A 19282-nucleotide genomic window follows, 5' to 3' on the forward strand; every position below is an offset into this window, starting at 1 on the left:
GCCCAGAGCTGGTGTTATGACTTATCTCAAATAGTTTCTCAGGAGTACAGGCTGTTGACAGAGGGCACTGCATTAGGCAGCATTTAAATGTTTGTCTAGGCTCCCCACATTCACATGTGAGGCCTTTCCTCAGCTTCCATGTGGTCATATTGTCACCCGTCCAGGCTATGCCCTCCAGCTCTGGCTCAATGTACGGTGCTAGTGCAGGTGCTGAGAACCATTGAACCAAACTGTAAACCCTGTACAGGATGGAAACCACTTCAAGCCAACACCCCTAGTTTTTTTTGAAACAGAAAAGAAGTTTATTTGTAACAGTTACAGAGATTACAAAAAGATAAAGAAAAACTTAGCAACAAAACAACGCAATCAGAAGGTATAACACAACAGCTTTCAGGAGGGAGAGGTGTTCCGGCTAGCCCAGGCCCAGAGCGGGGGGGCTTCCCCGACACTCGTGGTCTTCCACCCTCCTGAGTTACCTGGTGGCCTAGAGCGGGGGGGCTTCCTCGACACTCGTGGTCTTCCACCCCCTCGAGTTACCTAGTGCCGCGCCCAGGGTCACCGACCCTCCCTCTCCTGAGAGTGCCCGACAAGATGGGCACGGCTGCGGGGTGGGTGGTTGGGAGGGAGGGGGGCACACCCATGTATTATAAGACCCCTCCTAAATAACAATAATGATGGTATTCACAGCAGCTAACGGCTGTGGCTGGCGTCTCTCGCTCTGTCCCTCAATCAGAGGGTCAGACGGAGGGAACCGGACGGGGTCACCGAGCAGAGAACCCCGGACAGCGCCCACCGTTCCTCGAAGGTGTCAAGGGAGTCGGTGGACGCCGCCCAGAGGAACTCCGCCCGGATGCGTGAATGTACTACCAACACCCCTAGTTTTTTTTTTTTTTTTTTTTTTTTTTGTTTTGAAACAGAAAAGAAGTTTATTTGTAACAGTTACAGAGATTACAAAAAGATAAAGGAAAACTTAGCAACAAAACAACGCAATCAGAAGGTATAACACAACAGCTTTCAGGAGGGAGAGGTGTTCAGGCTAGCCCAGGCCCAGAGCGGGGGGGCTTCCTCGACACTCGTGGTCTTCCACCCTCCTGAGTTACCTGGTGGCCTAGAGCGGGGGGGCTTCCTCGACACTCGTGGTCTTCCACCCCCTCGAGTTACCTAGTGCCGCGCCCAGGGTCACCGACCCTCCCTCTCCTGAGAGTGCCCGACAAGATGGGCACGGCTGCGGGGTGGGTGGTTGGGAGGGAGGGGGGCACACCCATGTATTATAAGACCCCTCCTAAATAACAATAATGATGGTATTCACAGCAGCTAACGGCTGTGGCTGGCATCTCTCGCTCTGTCCCTCAATCAGAGGGTCAGACGGAGGGAACCGGACGGGGTCACCGAGCAGAGAACCCCGGACAGCGCCCACCGTTCCTCGAAAGTGTCAAGGGAGTCGGTGGACGCCGCCCAGAGGAACTCCGCCCGGATGCGTGAATGTACTACCAACACCCCTAGTTTTTTTTTTTTGAAACAGAAAAGAAGTTTATTTGTAACAGTTACAGAGATTACAAAAAGATAAAGGAAAACTTAGCAACAAAACAACGCAATCAGAAGGTATAACACAACAGCTTTCAGGAGGGAGAGGTGTTCAGGCTAGCCCAGGCCCAGAGCGGGGGGGCTTCCTCGACACTCGTGGTCTTCCACCCTCCTGAGTTACCTGGTGGCCTAGAGCGGGGGGGCTTCCTCGACACTCGTGGTCTTCCACCCCCTCGAGTTACCTAGTGCCGCGCCCAGGGTCACCGACCCTCCCTCTCCTGAGAGTGCCCGACAAGATGGGCACTGCTGCGGGGTGGGTGGTTGGGAGGGAGGGGGGCACACCCATGTATTATAAGACCCCTCCTAAATGACAATAATGATGGTGTTCACAGCAGCTAATGGCTGTGGCTGGCGTCTCTCGCTCTGTCCCTCAATCAGAGGGTCAGACGGAGGGAACCGGACGGGGTCACCGAGCAGAGAACCCCGGACAGCGCCCACCGTTCCTCGAAGGTGTCAAGGGAGTCGGTGGACGCCGCCCAGAGGAACTCCGCCCGGATGCGTGAATGTACTACCAACACCCCTAGTTTTTTTTTTTTTTTTTTTTTTTTTTGAAACAGGAAAGAAATTTATTTGTAACAGTTACAGAAATTACAAAAAGATAAAGAAAAACTTAGCAACAAAACAACGCAATCAGAAGGTATAACACAACAGCTTTCAGGAGGGAGAGGTGTTCAGGCTAGCCCAGGCCCAGAGCGGGGGGGCTTCCTCGACACTCGTGGTCTTCCACCCTCCTGAGTTACCTGGTGGCCTAGAGCGGGGGGGCTTCCTCGACACTCGTGGTCTTCCACCCCCTCGAGTTACCTAGTGCCGCGCCCAGGGTCACCGACCCTCCCTCTCCTGAGAGTGCCCGACAAGATGGGCACGGCTGCGGGGTGGGTGGTTGGGAGGGAGGGGGGCACACCCATGTATTATAAGACCCCTCCTAAATGACAATAATGATGGTGTTCACAGCAGCTAACGGCTGTGGCTGGCGTCTCTCGCTCTGTCCCTCAATCAGAGGGTCAGACGGAGGGAACCGGACGGGGTCACCGAGCAGAGAACCCCGGACAGCGCCCACCGTTCCTCGAAGGTGTCAAGGGAGTCGGTGGACGCCGCCCAGAGGAACTCCGCCCGGATGCGTGAATGTACTACCAACACCCCTAGTTTTTTTTTTTTTTTTTTTTTTTTTTTTTTTGAAACAGAAAGGAAATTTATTTGTAACAGTTACAGAGATTACAAGAAGATAAAGAAAAACTTAGCAACAAAACAACGCAATCAAAAGGTATAACACAACAGCTTTCAGGAGGGAGAGGTGTTCAGGCTAGCCCAGGCCCAGAGCGGGGGGGCTTCCTCGACACTCGTGGTCTTCCACCCTCCTGAGTTACCTGGTGGCCTAGAGCGGGGGGGCTTCCTCGACACTCGTGGTCTTCCACCCCCTCGAGTTACCTAGTGCCGCGCCCAGGGTCACCGACCCTCCCTCTCCTGAGAGTGCCCGACAAGATGGGCACGGCTGCGGGGTGGGTGGCTGGGAGGGAGGGGGGCATATCCATGTATTATAAGACCCCTCCTAAATAACAATAATGATGGTATTCACAGCAGCTAACGGCTGTGGCTGGCGTCTCTCGCTCTGTCCCTCAATCAGAGGGTCAGACGGAGGGAACCGGACGGGGTCACCGAGCAGAGAACCCCGGACAGCGCCCACCGTTCCTCGAAGGTGTCAAGGGAGTCGGTGGACGCCGCCCAGAGGAACTCCGCCCGGATGCGTGAATGTACTACCAACACCCCTAGTTTTTTTTTTTTTTTTTTTTTTTTTTGAAACAGGAAAGAAATTTATTTGTAACAGTTACAGAAATTACAAAAAGATAAAGAAAAACTTAGCAACAAAACAACGCAATCAGAAGGTATAACACAACAGCTTTCAGGAGGGAGAGGTGTTCAGGCTAGCCCAGGCCCAGAGCGGGGGGGCTTCCTCGACACTCGTGGTCTTCCACCCTCCTGAGTTACCTGGTGGCCTAGAGCGGGGGGGCTTCCTCGACACTCGTGGTCTTCCACCCCCTCGAGTTACCTAGTGCCGCGCCCAGGGTCACCGACCCTCCCTCTCCTGAGAGTGCCCGACAAGATGGGCACGGCTGCGGGGTGGGTGGTTGGGAGGGAGGGGGGCACACCCATGTATTATAAGACCCCTCCTAAATGACAATAATGATGGTGTTCACAGCAGCTAACGGCTGTGGCTGGCGTCTCTCGCTCTGTCCCTCAATCAGAGGGTCAGACGGAGGGAACCGGACGGGGTCACCGAGCAGAGAACCCCGGACAGCGCCCACCGTTCCTCGAAGGTGTCAAGGGAGTCGGTGGACGCCGCCCAGAGGAACTCCGCCCGGATGCGTGAATGTACTACCAACACCCCTAGTTTTTTTTTTTTTTTTTTTTTTTTTGAAACAGAAAGGAAATTTATTTGTAACAGTTACAGAGATTACAAGAAGATAAAGAAAAACTTAGCAACAAAACAACGCAATCAGAAGGTATAACACAACAGCTTTCAGGAGGGAGAGGTGTTCAGGCTAGCCCAGGCCCAGAGCGGGGGGGCTTCCTCGACACTCGTGGTCTTCCACCCTCCTGAGTTACCTGGTGGCCTAGAGCGGGGGGGCTTCCTCGACACTCGTGGTCTTCCACCCCCTCGAGTTACCTAGTGCCGCGCCCAGGGTCACCGACCCTCCCTCTCCTGAGAGTGCCCGACAAGATGGGCACGGCTGCGGGATGGGTGGCTGGGAGGGAGGGGGGCACATCCATGTATTATAAGACCCCTCCTAAATAACAATAATGATGGTATTCACAGCAGCTAACGGCTGTGGCTGGCGTCTCTCGCTCTGTCCCTCAATCAGAGGGTCAGACGGAGGGAACCGGACGGGGTCACCGAGCAGAGAACCCCGGACAGCGCCCACCGTTCCTCGAAGGTGTCAAGGGAGTCGGTGGACGCCGCCCAGAGGAACTCCGCCCGGATGCGTGAATGTACTACCAACACCCCTAGTTTTTTTTTTTTTTTTTTTTTTTTTGAAACAGAAAGGAAATTTATTTGTAACAGTTACAGAGATTACAAGAAGATAAAGAAAAACTTAGCAACAAAACAACGCAATCAGAAGGTATAACACAACAGCTTTCAGGAGGGAGAGGTGTTCAGGCTAGCCCAGGCCCAGAGCGGGGGGGCTTCCTCGACACTCGTGGTCTTCCACCCTCCTGAGTTACCTGGTGGCCTAGAGCGGGGGGGCTTCCTCGACACTCGTGGTCTTCCACCCCCTCGAGTTACCTAGTGCCGCGCCCAGGGTCACCGACCCTCCCTCTCCTGAGAGTGCCCGACAAGATGGGCACGGCTGCGGGATGGGTGGCTGGGAGGGAGGGGGGCACATCCATGTATTATAAGACCCCTCCTAAATAACAATAATGATGGTATTCACAGCAGCTAACGGCTGTGGCTGGCGTCTCTCGCTCTGTCCCTCAATCAGAGGGTCAGACGGAGGGAACCGGACGGGGTCACCGAGCAGAGAACCCCGGACAGCGCCCACCGTTCCTCGAAGGTGTCAAGGGAGTCGGTGGACGCCGCCCAGAGGAACTCCGCCCGGATGCGTGAATGTACTACCAACACCCCTAGTTTTTTTTTTTTTTTTTTTTTTTTTGAAACAGAAAGGAAATTTATTTGTAACAGTTACAGAGATTACAAGAAGATAAAGAAAAACTTAGCAACAAAACAACGCAATCAGAAGGTATAACACAACAGCTTTCAGGAGGGAGAGGTGTTCAGGCTAGCCCAGGCCCAGAGCGGGGGGGCTTCCTCGACACTCGTGGTCTTCCACCCTCCTGAGTTACCTGGTGGCCTAGAGCGGGGGGGCTTCCTCGACACTCGTGGTCTTCCACCCCCTCGAGTTACCTAGTGCCGCGCCCAGGGTCACCGACCCTCCCTCTCCTGAGAGTGCCCGACAAGATGGGCACGGCTGCGGGATGGGTGGCTGGGAGGGAGGGGGGCACATCCATGTATTATAAGACCCCTCCTAAATAACAATAATGATGGTATTCACAGCAGCTAACGGCTGTGGCTGGCGTCTCTCGCTCTGTCCCTCAATCAGAGGGTCAGACGGAGGGAACCGGACGGGGTCACCGAGCAGAGAACCCCGGACAGCGCCCACCGTTCCTCGAAGGTGTCAAGGGAGTCGGTGGACGCCGCCCAGAGGAACTCCGCCCGGATGCGTGAATGTACTACCAACACCCCTAGTTCCAGCACCTCTGGGTACAGCAGTGTTTTGTCTGAGTCCTGGAGGAATCAGGTGCTCTAAGATCATAGACATTTCCCTCCATTTTGTTACTCTGCAGCGTTCTACAGCGGCGCTTTGGGGACTGTCAGAGCCAAAGCTCTGCCTGCACGTCAGCCTTTTTGGGTGGCGGAACGTGTCCCTGCAACAGGGGTCTGAGCTCACACTGCGCTTCTCGTCTCTCCTCGCGCTGCTTCCGCGGGCTGGAGCACATCCCGCAGCGGCCGTACAGCACCAGTGTCACTCAACCAGCCACAGACACTCGACCAATGGCAGAGCGGTGGAGGCGGGACCAGAGAGGGAACCGATTCCTCCTCTCCCCCAGTGGACAGAACCAATGAAGGGGGGAGGGAGAAGAGAAATGTGTTATGGGCGTGGCTTGGGGCTTTATGACGTCAGAAACCCGGACGTGGCCTCTCTTGGAAGGGGGAGTACCCTAGAGGAGGAAAAACAGCCCTAGGTGCGGGGAGGCCTGAGCTCCCCGCCGGCAGGTAGGAGCCCGACTGGGTGGTGCTCACGCGCTGCTCTGCAGCCCGGGGGCGGGCCCACAGGCGGCGCAGGGGCCCGGGAGTGTCTGCTCTGTCCAGAGCCCTCCCGCCCCGAGCTAAGGCCCTGCCCCGGCCCTTTCTCCTCCCCTGCCCCGCTTGTCCCCACAGCGCTGGTGGGGCCGGGCAGGGCGGCATGGCAGCCGAGGTGAAGGTGACGGGGCAGAGCCAGGAGCAGCTCCTGTTGCTGGCCCGGTCGGCTCGCGGGGCGGCCCTGGTCAGCCTCATCCACCAGGTGCTGGAGGCGCCCGGCATCTACGTCTTCGGGGAGCTGCTGGATCTGCCCAACGTCCGAGAGGTGAGCGCCGGCCCCGCGGGCTCTGCGGGGGCTGTGCTGCAGGGGCTGGCGCGGGCATGGTGCGCTGCCCTGCGGGAGGAGGGCCCCCAGGGCTCGAGTGGTGCAGGCGGAGCTGGGTCAGGTCGCTTCTTTCCAGCCCAGCACAACTGTGAGCCGCTGGTTGGTCAGAATCCCAGGTGTTATCCCGGGAAACTGCAGCTCAGCCTGCTGCCATAGGTGCTGGAGCTAGGGATGCTGGGGGACCTGCCGAACTCCTGGCTGAAAGTGGTTTCCATCCTACACAGGGTTTGGTTCAATAGCTCTCAGCACCCTACCGGTGCAAATGGTTCCAGCACCCCTAGCTGCTTCCCGAAATCTGCTCCTGCCACTTTAGTGGGGTTTGTTTAGTTTCCCTAAACTCTGTGCTTGGGGATGTGGAGCATGTTAAGCATCTGCTATTCCACCCCTCGTGCAGCTGTGTTTTGGTGGGTAGCTGAATCAGTCACCGTTACCTAGATTGAAAAACACTTGGGGCCTGTTGGGTGGGGAAAAAAGCAGGGAAATGGGAATTGTGTTAGACGCGCCCCACTGTGCCCTGGAACTGGGGATAGGGGTTAGGTTGTAGTGTGCAAAGTTTCATGCTGTTTGTATTGAGTGCTTTTTCTCCCCTGCAGCTGGCTGAAAACGAGTTCTCCTCCGTCTTCCGTCTGCTCACCCTCTTCGCATACGGGACGTATGCTGATTATTTGTGTACGTGTGTCATTCTCTTATAACCCCCATAGCCTAGTGCTCCAGGATGTGGGCCAACACCTGCAGTTGTCTCCTAGGAAGCAGGAAAGGTGGATAGGATTGCCAGCTTTCTAATTGCAGAAAACTTTACACCCCTGCCCCTTCTTTGAGGACCCACCCCCTTCATTCCATCCCCCACCTCCGTCACTTGCTCTCCCCCACCCTTGCTCACTTGCTCATTTTCAATGGGCTGGCTCAGGGGGTTGGGGTGCAGGAGGGGGTGTGGGCTCAAGGGTGGGGCTGGGGATGAGCGGTTTGGGGTGCAGGAGGGGGCTCTGAGCTGGGGCTGAGGGCCTTGGGGTATAGGAGTTAGCTCTGGGCTGGGGCAGGGGGTTGGAGTGCGGGAGGGGATGTGGGATGTGGCCTCTGGGAGGGAGTTTTGGTGTGGGAGGGAGTTCCAGGCTGGGGCAGGGAATTGAGGTGCAGGAGGAGGTTTGGCATGCAGGCTGCTCAGGTGGCTCCCAGCAAGCGGCAACATGTCACTCTGGCTCCTATGGGGAGAGGTGGCCGGGGGGCCTCTGCGTGCTGTCCCCGCCCCTCGGTGCCATCCCCACAGCTCCTTTGGGCATAGTTCCCAGCCAGTGGGAGCTGCGGAGCTGGCGCTCAGGGCTGAGACAGCGCACGGAGCACCCATGGCCACCCTCCCCCTACGAGCCAGAGGGACATGCTGGCCACTTCCTGGGAGCCTGCCAACGCCACCAACCGGACTTTTTGACTGGAGCTGCCAGACTTCTTGACTGGAGACTAAGAGGAAAAGGGGGAGCAAATAGCACAGGGGCTTCAGGTGGGCTAGAAACGCAAAACAGGTCAGGGCAATTTTGGGTATGCATATGCAGAGGCCTCACATTCCAGAGCAGGGAGGGAATAGTTTTTCTCTCTACAGCTCTGGGGAGACCCCACATAGGATACTCCTCAGTACTGGACCCTTCAATCCCAGAAAGATAGTGACATATTGGAGGGAGCTCAAAGAGTTACAGAAATGCTCAGAGGGCAGAAGGGGTCCTGCAGGCACCATGGGCTGGTAGATAGAGCATTGGCGTAGAACTCTGAAGATTGGGATTCTGTTCTAGGCTGTGCTACTGGGCTTGCTGTGTGACCTCAGGCAAGTCACTCTTCCTGTGTTGTGTCCCTTCCTACTCTTTATTTATCTTGTCTATCTAGACTGGAAGTTCATTGTGACAGGAACTGTCTCTTACTATGTTTGTGTGTAGTGGCTCACACAATGTGAGCCTGATCTTGTTTGGGGTTCTAGATGCTACTGGAATACAAATAACACAGGGTTGAGTTCTAGGCAGAGATTCCAAGAGTTCAATCCTTGCATTTGACTTCCTGGCTGTGGTGAGGTGAGGAGCGGCGGGGGTGTGTGGGGGGTGGTTATGAGAACCATCTGCTGGTGTTTTGGGGTGTGGACCTTGTGGAGGAGAGGGGATTATTTAGGGATCACCAGAGGAGTAAGGAGCAGGACTAAGGCAAGGGGAGGGAGCTCAGGAACACTTCCTCCATGCTGAGGGGTGTGAGCGCTTTAGGAGATGCCTTGCCAAGAAAAGGGTACATTAGAAGCTTTGAGGAATGGATGTCGGGCAAAGGACCTTGGGCCAGGGTGAGATGGGACATCTCCAGCTCTGACATCATGCTCTTTTCCCTGAGAGCAGCCGAAGCTGGAAACCTCCCTCCATTGAGCAAGGCTCAGAAGAACAAGCTGAGGCACCTGTCGGTGGTCACTCTGGCTGCCAAGATCAAGGTAATGGCTTCGTTCCCCCATACACACCCCTTCCTGTTGGGATCACCCCATACTAACTACCTGTGCTTTCCCCACAGTGCATCCCCTATGCAGTGCTGCTGGAACAGTTGCAGCTGAAGAATGTGCGGCAGCTGGAGGACTTGGTGATTGAGGCCGTGTATGCAGACGTGCTGCGTGGGAGCCTGGACCAGCGTAATCAGCGTCTTGAGGTCGATTACAGCATCGGGCGAGACATCCGCAGGGAGGAGCTAAGCACCATCACCCGCACATTGCAGGAGTGGTGAGGAGGAAGCCCCCAAGGCCAGCCCCTCTATCCCCCCCGACTATAGGAGTGGTGATGAGCCTCTCCTAAGCCCTCTGCATGATGTCAGAGTAGTGAGCAGGTGCACACCCTGACACACTGAAGGAGTGTTGAGGAAACATCTTCTAACCCCCGCACGTGTTACAGATGAGATGCTCACACCCCCCGATGTTGCAGGAGTGAAGAGATTTCAAACCCCTGGAGTCACTGCAACACCCCTAATTGCTCACATGCTGCAGGAATTCTGACAACCCCAGCCTCAGGCAGCCCACAAAATCCCCTGATTTCCGCAGGTAGTGAGGAGACCTCTCCAGATATGGGGGAGAATCTTCTAGGTTCTCCTGTGTGCTGCTGGAAGAGCGCAGGGGGTCTGTAACCTTCTCAAAGCCCCTGTTGGTGACAAGAGGTTCCTCCCAGTTTATTTTGAAATTTACTGGGCTAAATCTGCCCTCGAACCCTGAGCTCCCTACATCCCTTCAGTGATTCTGTCAACCCTCCTAGCCCTGCCATCATTCCCACTGCAGCCTGCCTTCCTCCCTCCAGTTTTCCTTACTGGGGGCTTACTGCTCCTATGCCCTTCCTTATTGGATGCATTCATCTCTTCCTAGACACTTGTTGACGCCCCCAAGGTGTAGCTACATGGGGGCAGAGTACCTGTGCCGCCCCCTATTTCCCCACTGCAGTGCTTTTGTGTGCAACTGTCCAGCCTGCTCAGCTTGGTCTCTCCTCCACAGGTGCCTGGGCTGTGAGGTTGTCCTGTCAGGGATTGAGGAGCAGGTTAGCCGAGCCAACCAACACAAAGAGCAACAGCTGGGCCTAAAGCAGCAGATAGAGAGTGAGGTGAGTGTGCCGATGCAGAACAGACAGTTCCCCTGATCTGGGGCTGGATTGGAGTCAGTGCCTCACAGATGAAAGGCCTTATATTCCATATCTGAGCCAGCCCTGATCTGCTATACCCCTTCATTAAGGCTGCAAGTTTGTCATGGAAGTCACGGTTTCTGTAACCTCCGTGACTTCTGCAGTGGCCAGTGTGCCTGGCTCAGGGGGCAGCTCAGGCAGTCACATCGGCCGCTGCTGGGGCAGTCTCAGGCCACTGCATCCTTCCCCGTTCCCCACCCCACCCAAGCAGTAGCAGAGTTTGGGTGTGGGAGGAGGCAGGGGGTTGGGGCACAGGACAGGGTGAGGCAGGCTCTGGGTGGCGCTTACTTGCTGGGCTTCCTGGAAGCAGCGACATCCCCCTCACTCTGCTGCTAGGTGGAGGAGTGGCCAGGCAGCTCTGCGTGCTACCTCCTCCTGCAGGCACTGCCCCCGCAGCTCCCATTGGCCAGCGGGGGTCCTGGGCCACTCGCTGCTACCCACCTCTTAGCACCTGGGCCGCCCTCCCACGGTGCCCCTGGGCACCCCCCCTCACCCCCCCTCCCCCAAGTTTTAGTCTGGGGTATATAGTAAAAGTTATGGACAGGTCACAGGCCATGAATTTTTGTTTACTGCCTGTGATCTGTCCTTGACTTTTTTACTAAAAATACCAGTGACTAAAACATAGTCTTACTCTTCATCAGGACCCTCTGGAAGTTCAGGCCTGAGGAGGGTCATTGTGCAGCGAGACGCCACCCCATAATACAAAGCTCTCAAGGGATGCTATGATATTTCTCTTTAGATTGACCTGTATTGCAAACTTAACTCTAGTTTAACATGGCTTTTTCCTTGAGAATGTCCTTTGTTCTTGCTTTCCAACCCTGGCAGGTGGCAAATCTGAAGAAGACAATTAAAGTGACGACAGCAGCAGCTGCAGCAGCCACATCCCAGGATCCAGAGCAGCATCTGACAGAGCTCAGGGAGCCAGCTCCTGGCACCAACCAGCGCCAGGCCAGCAAGAAAGCTTCTAAGGCCAAAGGGTGAGGAGCAGCCGCAGCTGAGCATGACCCCTCTCCATGTTATTTGGGGGGGGAGTCTCTGGGGCCTTTGTTTCAGGGCGATAACTCTTCCTTCACACGCATACTATGGCAGGCTTAGTGCCAGCGGAGCTCTGCACCCCAGTCATCCGGAGTGAATCTCTGAGATCCTCGATTTGAGGCAATACACCTCCTTTGTGGTGGCACCCATCCCCAGCTGAGAATCACAGCCACTTCTTCTCATGTGCCTTGGGCAAGGAGGTGGGGGTGAGTCCATGGGCCTCTTGCTCCGTTCTGAGACTTTGTTTCTTTCTCTGCAGGCTCCGGGGCAGCGCAAAGATCTGGTCTAAATCAAACTAGCTGGATCTCTGAACTCCTGGGAGGGTGAGAGGGAGAAAGCAGGGTTAAAAAGCAGGTGTCCTGAGTGTGACACTTCTCTGCTCATCCCCAGCATCTGTCTGTCCAGCTAGTTCTTCTGCACGTTTGTTCTTTCCCATCTGCTCTGTGCATCTCTCTCTCCTCCATCCCCTAGCAATCTCTCCCACTCCTCCATTGCCATCTCTTACCACCTCAGCTCTTCTGTTTCTCGTCTCTCTTGCCCTGTCCTTTGACAGGTAAATTTAAAGAGCCATAGGACTAACTCCGTTTCAGTCACCTTAGCGCCAGAATATCATGGAAGCCTGGAAGGAACTTGCACTGGTGCTCAGCAGCCATTTTGGCTCTGTGGGATCCTGGAACAATTTTGCTCCAAAGTTTAGCTGCCATCCTGATTTTGTTCTTTGTTTTGCTGGGTGGGGACCGGTGTTTTTGTGGGGGATTGTTTAAAAATATAAATCTTATATATAAAATATATATTAAAAAAAAACAATAAAGGGTAGATCTGTGCACATATCTAGATAAACTTTTCCTCCTGAGGTGTTGTCTCACGATGTTGGGGGAAGTTTGATGCAGATGCCTGAAATCCCAAAGCAGCCAATGGTAGTGGAGAGACCCCATCTCTGCCAATAGGAGGTGGTCAAGGGACCCAATTGGAATTTGTTTTCCATCCAGTGCAAGAAAAGGAGAGAGGCTAGAAAGCCTTGGGGGATATGCGGTGGAGATAGGGTGTCAGAGAGGCCCTTGCCTCTCGTTCCCCAGCTGAGGGTGCAGTGCACTTATTCAACAGGGTGTGTGAGTCACACTCATCCATGGCTGTAAAATCAGCAGTGCTGCCGTTTCTGCAGATATAACTGAGGATGAGGAAGAGAATATTCTCTTTCATGGATGCCATAGACTGACCTTGGAAACAGGGAAGGATTAATAGATTAGTAATTTATTCTCACCTGCATAACAGAAAATAGGATTTCTGCATGCGATTCCTGCATCAAGTCGGTAACTTCTGGTGGAGCTAAACCATATTAACTGCACCGAAACTTTAACATACAGTTGAAGTTTCCCAGCAGTCTCATATGCCCTTCCCGAATGTCTAGTCGAGTCATTAAGTACCTTTGAAAACCAGGAAATAGTGTGTACCTTAACTCTTCATCTCCGCAACCGTCCCTGATATCTATCCCCGCCACAGAGCTGGCAATAGCCACTGGGAATATTTCAGAAAGGGTGTGTGCGTGTGCGTGCCTGTATCATAATAAACAGCCATGAAGGACTATGAGAAGGTGCCATTGTTTATGTTGTGTTCTAATGGCCTGAACTCCAGCATTTAGCTGTATGTACACAAACTGACTTTACTGTGCCAGGTGTAGCCATATTGAATAGCAGAGGGATTAGTTGGAGCACATTGGCAGAGCTGTCACTGTGATATGAGGAGAGGTGCTACATGAGGCTTGAGAGGTCAGGTATTTCTCATTTCAGCACTGAGTTCTGCAGGTTGTCAGCAGTGATGTGCAGGGACCTACTTGCCATGGGGATTGTCAGTGGCCTGATGGCCTACATGACTCTGGTCTCCAGGCCTTAGACAGGGGAAAGTGAAGGCAATGTCTCAGGAGTCCTTGGGATAAGGGTGAAGAGCTGGTAACTTTTATCAAGTCTTGGGTGGTTTGTGTGGAATAGGCTCAATGTTTGAGTGTAGGCCAGGGGTAGGTAGCTCCTGTTTGCTCTGCCTGGCCTAAACCTGAGCTTTGCCTTAGCAAACAGAAGATGTTAGACGTTTTCCTACAGTGCCACATGCTCTGTTCTCAAAGTGCCTTTACAGAAAACTAGACAGTGTGGTAGTATGTGCATTGAAGGATGCTCCAACATGCCAACAAGGACAGCACAGTTAAGATTGTGGTTTCCTGGCTTTCAGAGGTTTGAGTGTAGCCGAACTCCATGTTTTGGAAGTGTGCGAGACATAAGCAGGCAATCTTAACTCTGCATTAATGAAGTTGTACAGCAGTGAATTTCCTTGGGTTTTAGTTTGCTTAATTTGTCAGCACCCTGTGTACCACAACTCTGCTGTCCCCCTCCACTGCTTCTGGCTCCCTAGTAATGAGTAATCCAGCTGTAGAAAGTACTGGGTGCACATTAGTCTTGTCACTGCCCCAGCATTGTATCCTAGTCTCCCATCTCTGCATGTTCAGCACAACCTGGTCCTCCCGGCTCAGCCTTCCTCCCCAAAGTTTGGGGAGCCAGACAGAGGATGCAGGGATTAACATGGAGTCGGGGGGAGCATGTTTTGAAGAGGGACAGAAACAGGGAGATATGGATTGGGGGGGGGGGCACTGAACCCACCCACCCACACATGATCCCACCTGCACTGTTCTGACCTCCCCTTTCCCCCTAGAAGCAGCAGCAGCAAGGGGAAGGGTGAGCCTGGTGTGGAGAGCAGGGCTGGGTTCCTTCAGTGGTCACTGCAGGGGAAGGTACTCAACTGCTTCCCCCTTTCCTCCCACAGTTTTGCTCTGTCAGCACTTTTGAGCTCTCAGGGAGCAAAGGTCCCTTTTGAAGATGATCTCTTATTTGGTGAGATCTTAGGAAAAAACTAAAACTCAGTTCTTCATCTAACCAGTCATCATCAAACTGGATTTTGATTGTTTGTGTGTGGATGATTTATAGATTCCAAGGCCAGCAGGGACCCTTGGATCATCTAGTCTGACCTGTAGATCACAGGCCATAGGATTTTACCCAGTTACCCCTCCAGTTAGTCAAATAACTTACGTTTGGCTAAAGCATATTTTTTCAGTTGTGGGATTTTGATCCTTTTTGCTAAAGGGAGTATGCTGGCCCTGCACTAGGGCTGTACTCTAGCATGGAAAGGGGGCAAAGCTCATCCATTCCTTCACCTTTCCATCACCTGTTTCCCTTCGTGTACCCTAGTGCTGCACCAAAGGAAGCTATAAGAATCTGAAAATATGAGCAGCTCATTGAAGTGGAGGTCTCTGTATCAGGAACTCCTTGACCAAATGACCCACCAACTTGCATCCTTTTGATCACACTGAGTTCCCTTGTTCAGAAGATGAGTCATGATTACTTTACCCTAACCAGTTCCTTCTTCCTTGTCGTTAATGACAATACTTCCCAAGTAAAATATGCATATGTGCAGTAGAGCACTTCAAAATATTTCTCTTAAACCAAAAATGTTGGTCTTGGAGCAAATCTTCCAATAGGAGCCCCTGCAGAAGACAGGCAGGCAGCAAGGAACATGTACAGAACACATTCTTTGAAAGCCTGAAGTCATAGTACCTGGATGTAGTTCAGATTCAACAGCCACAGCACATCACCTTATGCCCCCCAGTTAGTATGAAAACAATCTCTGTACAAACCTTCTGACTTTCCACTCAACCCACGTCTTGCTGCACAAACTGCATGCCAATTTAGCTCAAGCCAACCTGAAGCTCCCAAGTTAATCCTCAATAACTTTTTCAATGTTACTTCCCCAAAGGAGCAACAGGGATCATGCACTAGCTGAGATCGCACCTGCTGGGGATTTATCAGTTTTGAGAAGAAGGATTAGAGATACAGCTTGAGCCAGAGTTGTGTACAAAAAAAGTTAGAAGAACCAGGTGACTTTTGTAAACACAGTTGGGGCGGGGGGGGCTGTATTACAGGAACCCTTTTCTCAGATGTCCCCAGATTAGGACAGCTAGCCTTATCCTGCACCCTTGTAATCTGATTCAATGTGTCAATTTTACAGTACTTAGAAAAGTCCTCTTCAAATGGTTACATGACTTGTAAGCTTAAAACTGTAGCAATGCGGCTCCCCAATAATCTTTTAGAAAGCCATCCCATCTTGTCATTTCAAGATAAGTGATGAAGAATTCACCAACACCATCTCTGAGGGTATATCTATGCTGACAAGTTAAGCTGGGCTCTTACCCTGGTTTTAATCCTATACTGCCCTATACCAAAAACCTTTTTCACAGATTTGGAGGTGCTTTAAGTCTGAGCTCGCTGCTTTAGCTGGGGTTGGAATTAGTGCCCGGACTCTGATTTAATTTGGGCTGGAACCTACCCACATTGCAGTGAGAACACACAGGTTAACTGACTTGAATCTAATTCTTCCTAAGAACAAACAAGTCAGCCTCCAATTAACGGGGAAGGAGTCATAGAGCATCCATAGGTGCCAACTTTTTCTGGTGCCGGTGGGTGCTCGACTCCACCCTGGCCCTGCCCTGACTCCACCCCTGCACTGACCCCATTCCAACCCTCTGCCCCCTCCCTGCCCCTATTGGACTTCTTCCCCAAATCCCCACCCTGGCCCCGCCTCCTCCCCCCTCCCTCCTACAGCTTGTTAAGCTGTGAAACAGCTGTTTCGCGGCAGCAAGCCCTGGGAGGAGAAGTGCGGATGTGGCATGCTCAGAGGCAGAGGTGAGCTGGGGTGGGGGAGGCAGGGCAGGGAGCTTGGCTGCAGGTGGGTGCAGAGCACTCACCAATTTTTCCTCATGGGTGCTCCAGCCCTGGAGCACTCACAGAGTCGGCACCTATGAGAGCATCTCAACACAAAGAGCCTTGGGCTATTATGTCCCTTGTCCCAAGCAAGTGAGTGCAGCACCAGTCAGGATGCAGTAGTTCAGGTAGGGATTTGTAGTGTGGCTTCTCATACCCAGGACAGGCTAACCAGGTGCTAATCACCCTGGCCATCTCTGCAGGCAAGCGTACCCTAAGAGGAATGAACTACCCCATTCATCTCAATGGGTGTTCACCTCTCCACTCTCCCACACTGCGGTATGCTTGTTGGATGCACGCAGCATGTTTGCTCAGACCCAGTCTGTCATGCCTAGTGCTGTCCAGCAGTTCAGTGAATCTGCCCTAGCACAGAACTGATTTGTCCTTCCTGGGACTTATGCACTAGCCTCTCCTGTGTCATTTTCAGTATAGCAATAAGTCAAGTCCATATCAGCCTAGCCCCACACCACTGTACCAGATGTTCTGGTCACAATACTATGTACCAAATTGTTGCAGGAAGGGACTCTGGCAGACAAGTAGGTGGCATTAAGGGTAACCTTGTGGGGTGCCAAACTTTCTCAAAATTGTACCCACCCACATCACATTCCCAGAAGAACTCCTTGGTTGCCCCGGATACCAAACATGAGGCATAGCACAGAAATCTCCCAAGAAAATAATTCAAATTCCTGGTCTTTAGACTTGGAATGCCTGCTCCCCTAAACCACCAGGCAAGTGCATTACTGAGGCCTTGTCTACAGTAATGCACAGTAGGGGGAATGGGGGAAAATTGACTGATTAGTTTATTTCAGAAAAGCTATTTCCATTGAAGCTCTTACAGTATAAATTAACTATCCAAGAATAACTCCCTTGTGTGGGGACGCTATTCTGGAAGAATATGATTTTATTCTGGAATAACTACTCCACTTCCCCAAATCACTTTTATTTCAGAATAGACTATCCACATGGATTCCAGAATAGCTATGCCGGTGAATTACCTTGCATAGCCAACTCCTTGATGTGTCATACATAAAGGAGTTTGGGAGTTGTCTGTAGAACTGGGAAGAGGTGCTAAATCATTTGTAGTGCAAAAAAATATTGAAATACTGGGTTTCCAAACTTGAGCTTGGTACCACTGAATAGCTGAGCTCCAGGCCCTCCAGTGATATAAATTTTATGAGGGTCAGAGCCACACTTTTTCCTTTGCTCTGTGCAAAAGAGTTATAAGAATGTGAAAATTTGAAAAGCATCTCAATCTGGGGATATATAAGAAACTGGAGCAATGGTCTGAAGTAAATAGGATGGAATTCAATAAGTACAAATGCAAAGTCCTCCACTTAGGAAGGAACAATCAGTTGCACACGTACAAAATGGTAAATGACTGTCTAGGAAGGAGTACTGCAGAAAGGGATCTTAGGGGGTCATAGTGGATCACAGCTAAATATGAGTCAACAGTGTAACACTGGTGCAAAAAAAGGGAAAATCATTCTGGGATGTATTAGCAGGAGTGTTGTAAGCAAGATGCAAGAAGTAACTCTTCTGCGCTACTCCATACTGATTCGGCCTCAAATGGAGTAGTGTTTCCAGTTCTGGATGCCACATTTCAGAGAAAGTCCAGAGAAGAGCAACAAAAAAGATTAAAGGTCTAGAAAACATGACCTGTGAGGGAAGATTGAGAAAATTGGGTTTGTTTAGGCTGGAGAAGAGAAGACTGAGGGGGGAAGTAACAGTTTTCAAGTATATAAAAGGTTATTAAATGGAGGAGGGAGAAAAATTGTTCTCTTTAACCTCTGATGATAGGACAAGAAGCAATGGGCTTAAATTGCAGCAAGTGAGGTTTAGGCTGGACATTAGGAACAAATTCCTAACTGTCACGGTGGTTAAGCACTGGAATAAATCACTTAGGGAGGTTGTGGAATCTCTGTCATTGTAGATTTTTAAGAGCAGGTTAGACAAGTACCTGTCAGGGATGGTATGGATAACAGTTAGTCCTGCCTTTGAGTGCAGGGGACTGGACTAGAATACCTCTTGAAGTCCCTTCCAGTCCTGTGATTCTATGAAACCTTGACCAAATGACATTACACATGCACCACAAAGTTTGCCTCACCCCTGTTGTGATGCACATGCTTTCAACCTTATGCATGTGGGTTTCAAAGCAATTTGATTATTACAAGCAGTTTCTTTTTGGAGACCTGAATCTCAGGACCCTCCCTGGACCAATTGACTTCAAATTTGCATCACTAACTCTGCACCTAACCCTGGTGAGGCAAAGCAATTTTCAAAACAATCTGAATAAGTGTGTAGAATTTAGAGAGTATTTTGAAATTTCAGCTCTTAAACAAAAAGCTCTGCTCAACATTTAAAATGGTTCACTAATAAGAATGGGGTGGGCAACCTTTTTGGCGCGAGGGCCACATCTGGGTATGGAAATTGTATGGTGGGCCATAAATGCTCATGAAATTGGGGGTTGGAGGGCAGAAGGGCTCCTGCTGGGGGTGCGGGCTCGGGGGTGGGGCTGACGAGGGGTTGGAGGTGCAGGAGGGTGCTCCAGGCTGGGACCGAAGGGTTCAGAGGGCAGGAGGGGAATCAGGGCTGGGGCAGGGGGTTGGAGTGTGGGAGGAGTTCAGGGGGGCAGGCTCCAGGCGGCGCTTACCTCAAGCAGCTCCCAAAAAAAGCGGCATGCCCCCCCTCTGGCTCCTATGTGAAGGTGCGGCCAGGTGGCTCTGCGTGCTGCCCTGCCCACAGGCGCCGCCCCTGCAGCTCCCATTATTTGCAGTTTCCGGCCAATGGGAGCTGTGGAGGCAGCGTGTGGAGCCTTCTGGCTGCCCCTATGCATAGGAGCCGGAGGGGGGACATGCCGCTGCTTCCGGGAGCCATGTGGAGTGGGGCAAGACCCCGACCCTGCTCCCCAGCTGGAGCGCCACAGCAGGGCAAGCCCCGGACCCCACTTCCCAGCGGGAACTCAAGCGCCGGATGTGGCCCCCGGGCTGTAGTTTGCCCACCACTGAATAAGAACAAT

The 19282-nt window shown here is 52.4% G+C and overlaps 1 protein-coding gene across 1 annotated transcript; it reads left to right on the forward strand.

The window, feature by feature from the left end:
- The first annotated feature begins 6334 nt into the window (after positions 1–6334).
- COPS7A (COP9 signalosome subunit 7A) lies at positions 6335–14017 on the forward strand. The gene is made up of 7 exons (XM_074933942.1): positions 6335–6704; positions 7358–7433; positions 9125–9213; positions 9291–9493; positions 10249–10354; positions 11258–11409; positions 11727–14017. The coding sequence occupies exons 1-7, from the start codon at positions 6543–6545 to the stop codon at positions 11764–11766; spliced, it is 828 nt and encodes a 275-aa protein (XP_074790043.1). The 5' UTR covers positions 6335–6542; the 3' UTR covers positions 11767–14017.
- The last annotated feature ends 5265 nt before the right edge of the window (positions 14018–19282 follow it).

The sequence above is a fragment of the Natator depressus genome, chromosome 1, assembly GCF_965152275.1.
Source record: "Natator depressus isolate rNatDep1 chromosome 1, rNatDep2.hap1, whole genome shotgun sequence".
NCBI classification, from domain to species: Eukaryota; Metazoa; Chordata; order Testudines; family Cheloniidae; genus Natator; species Natator depressus.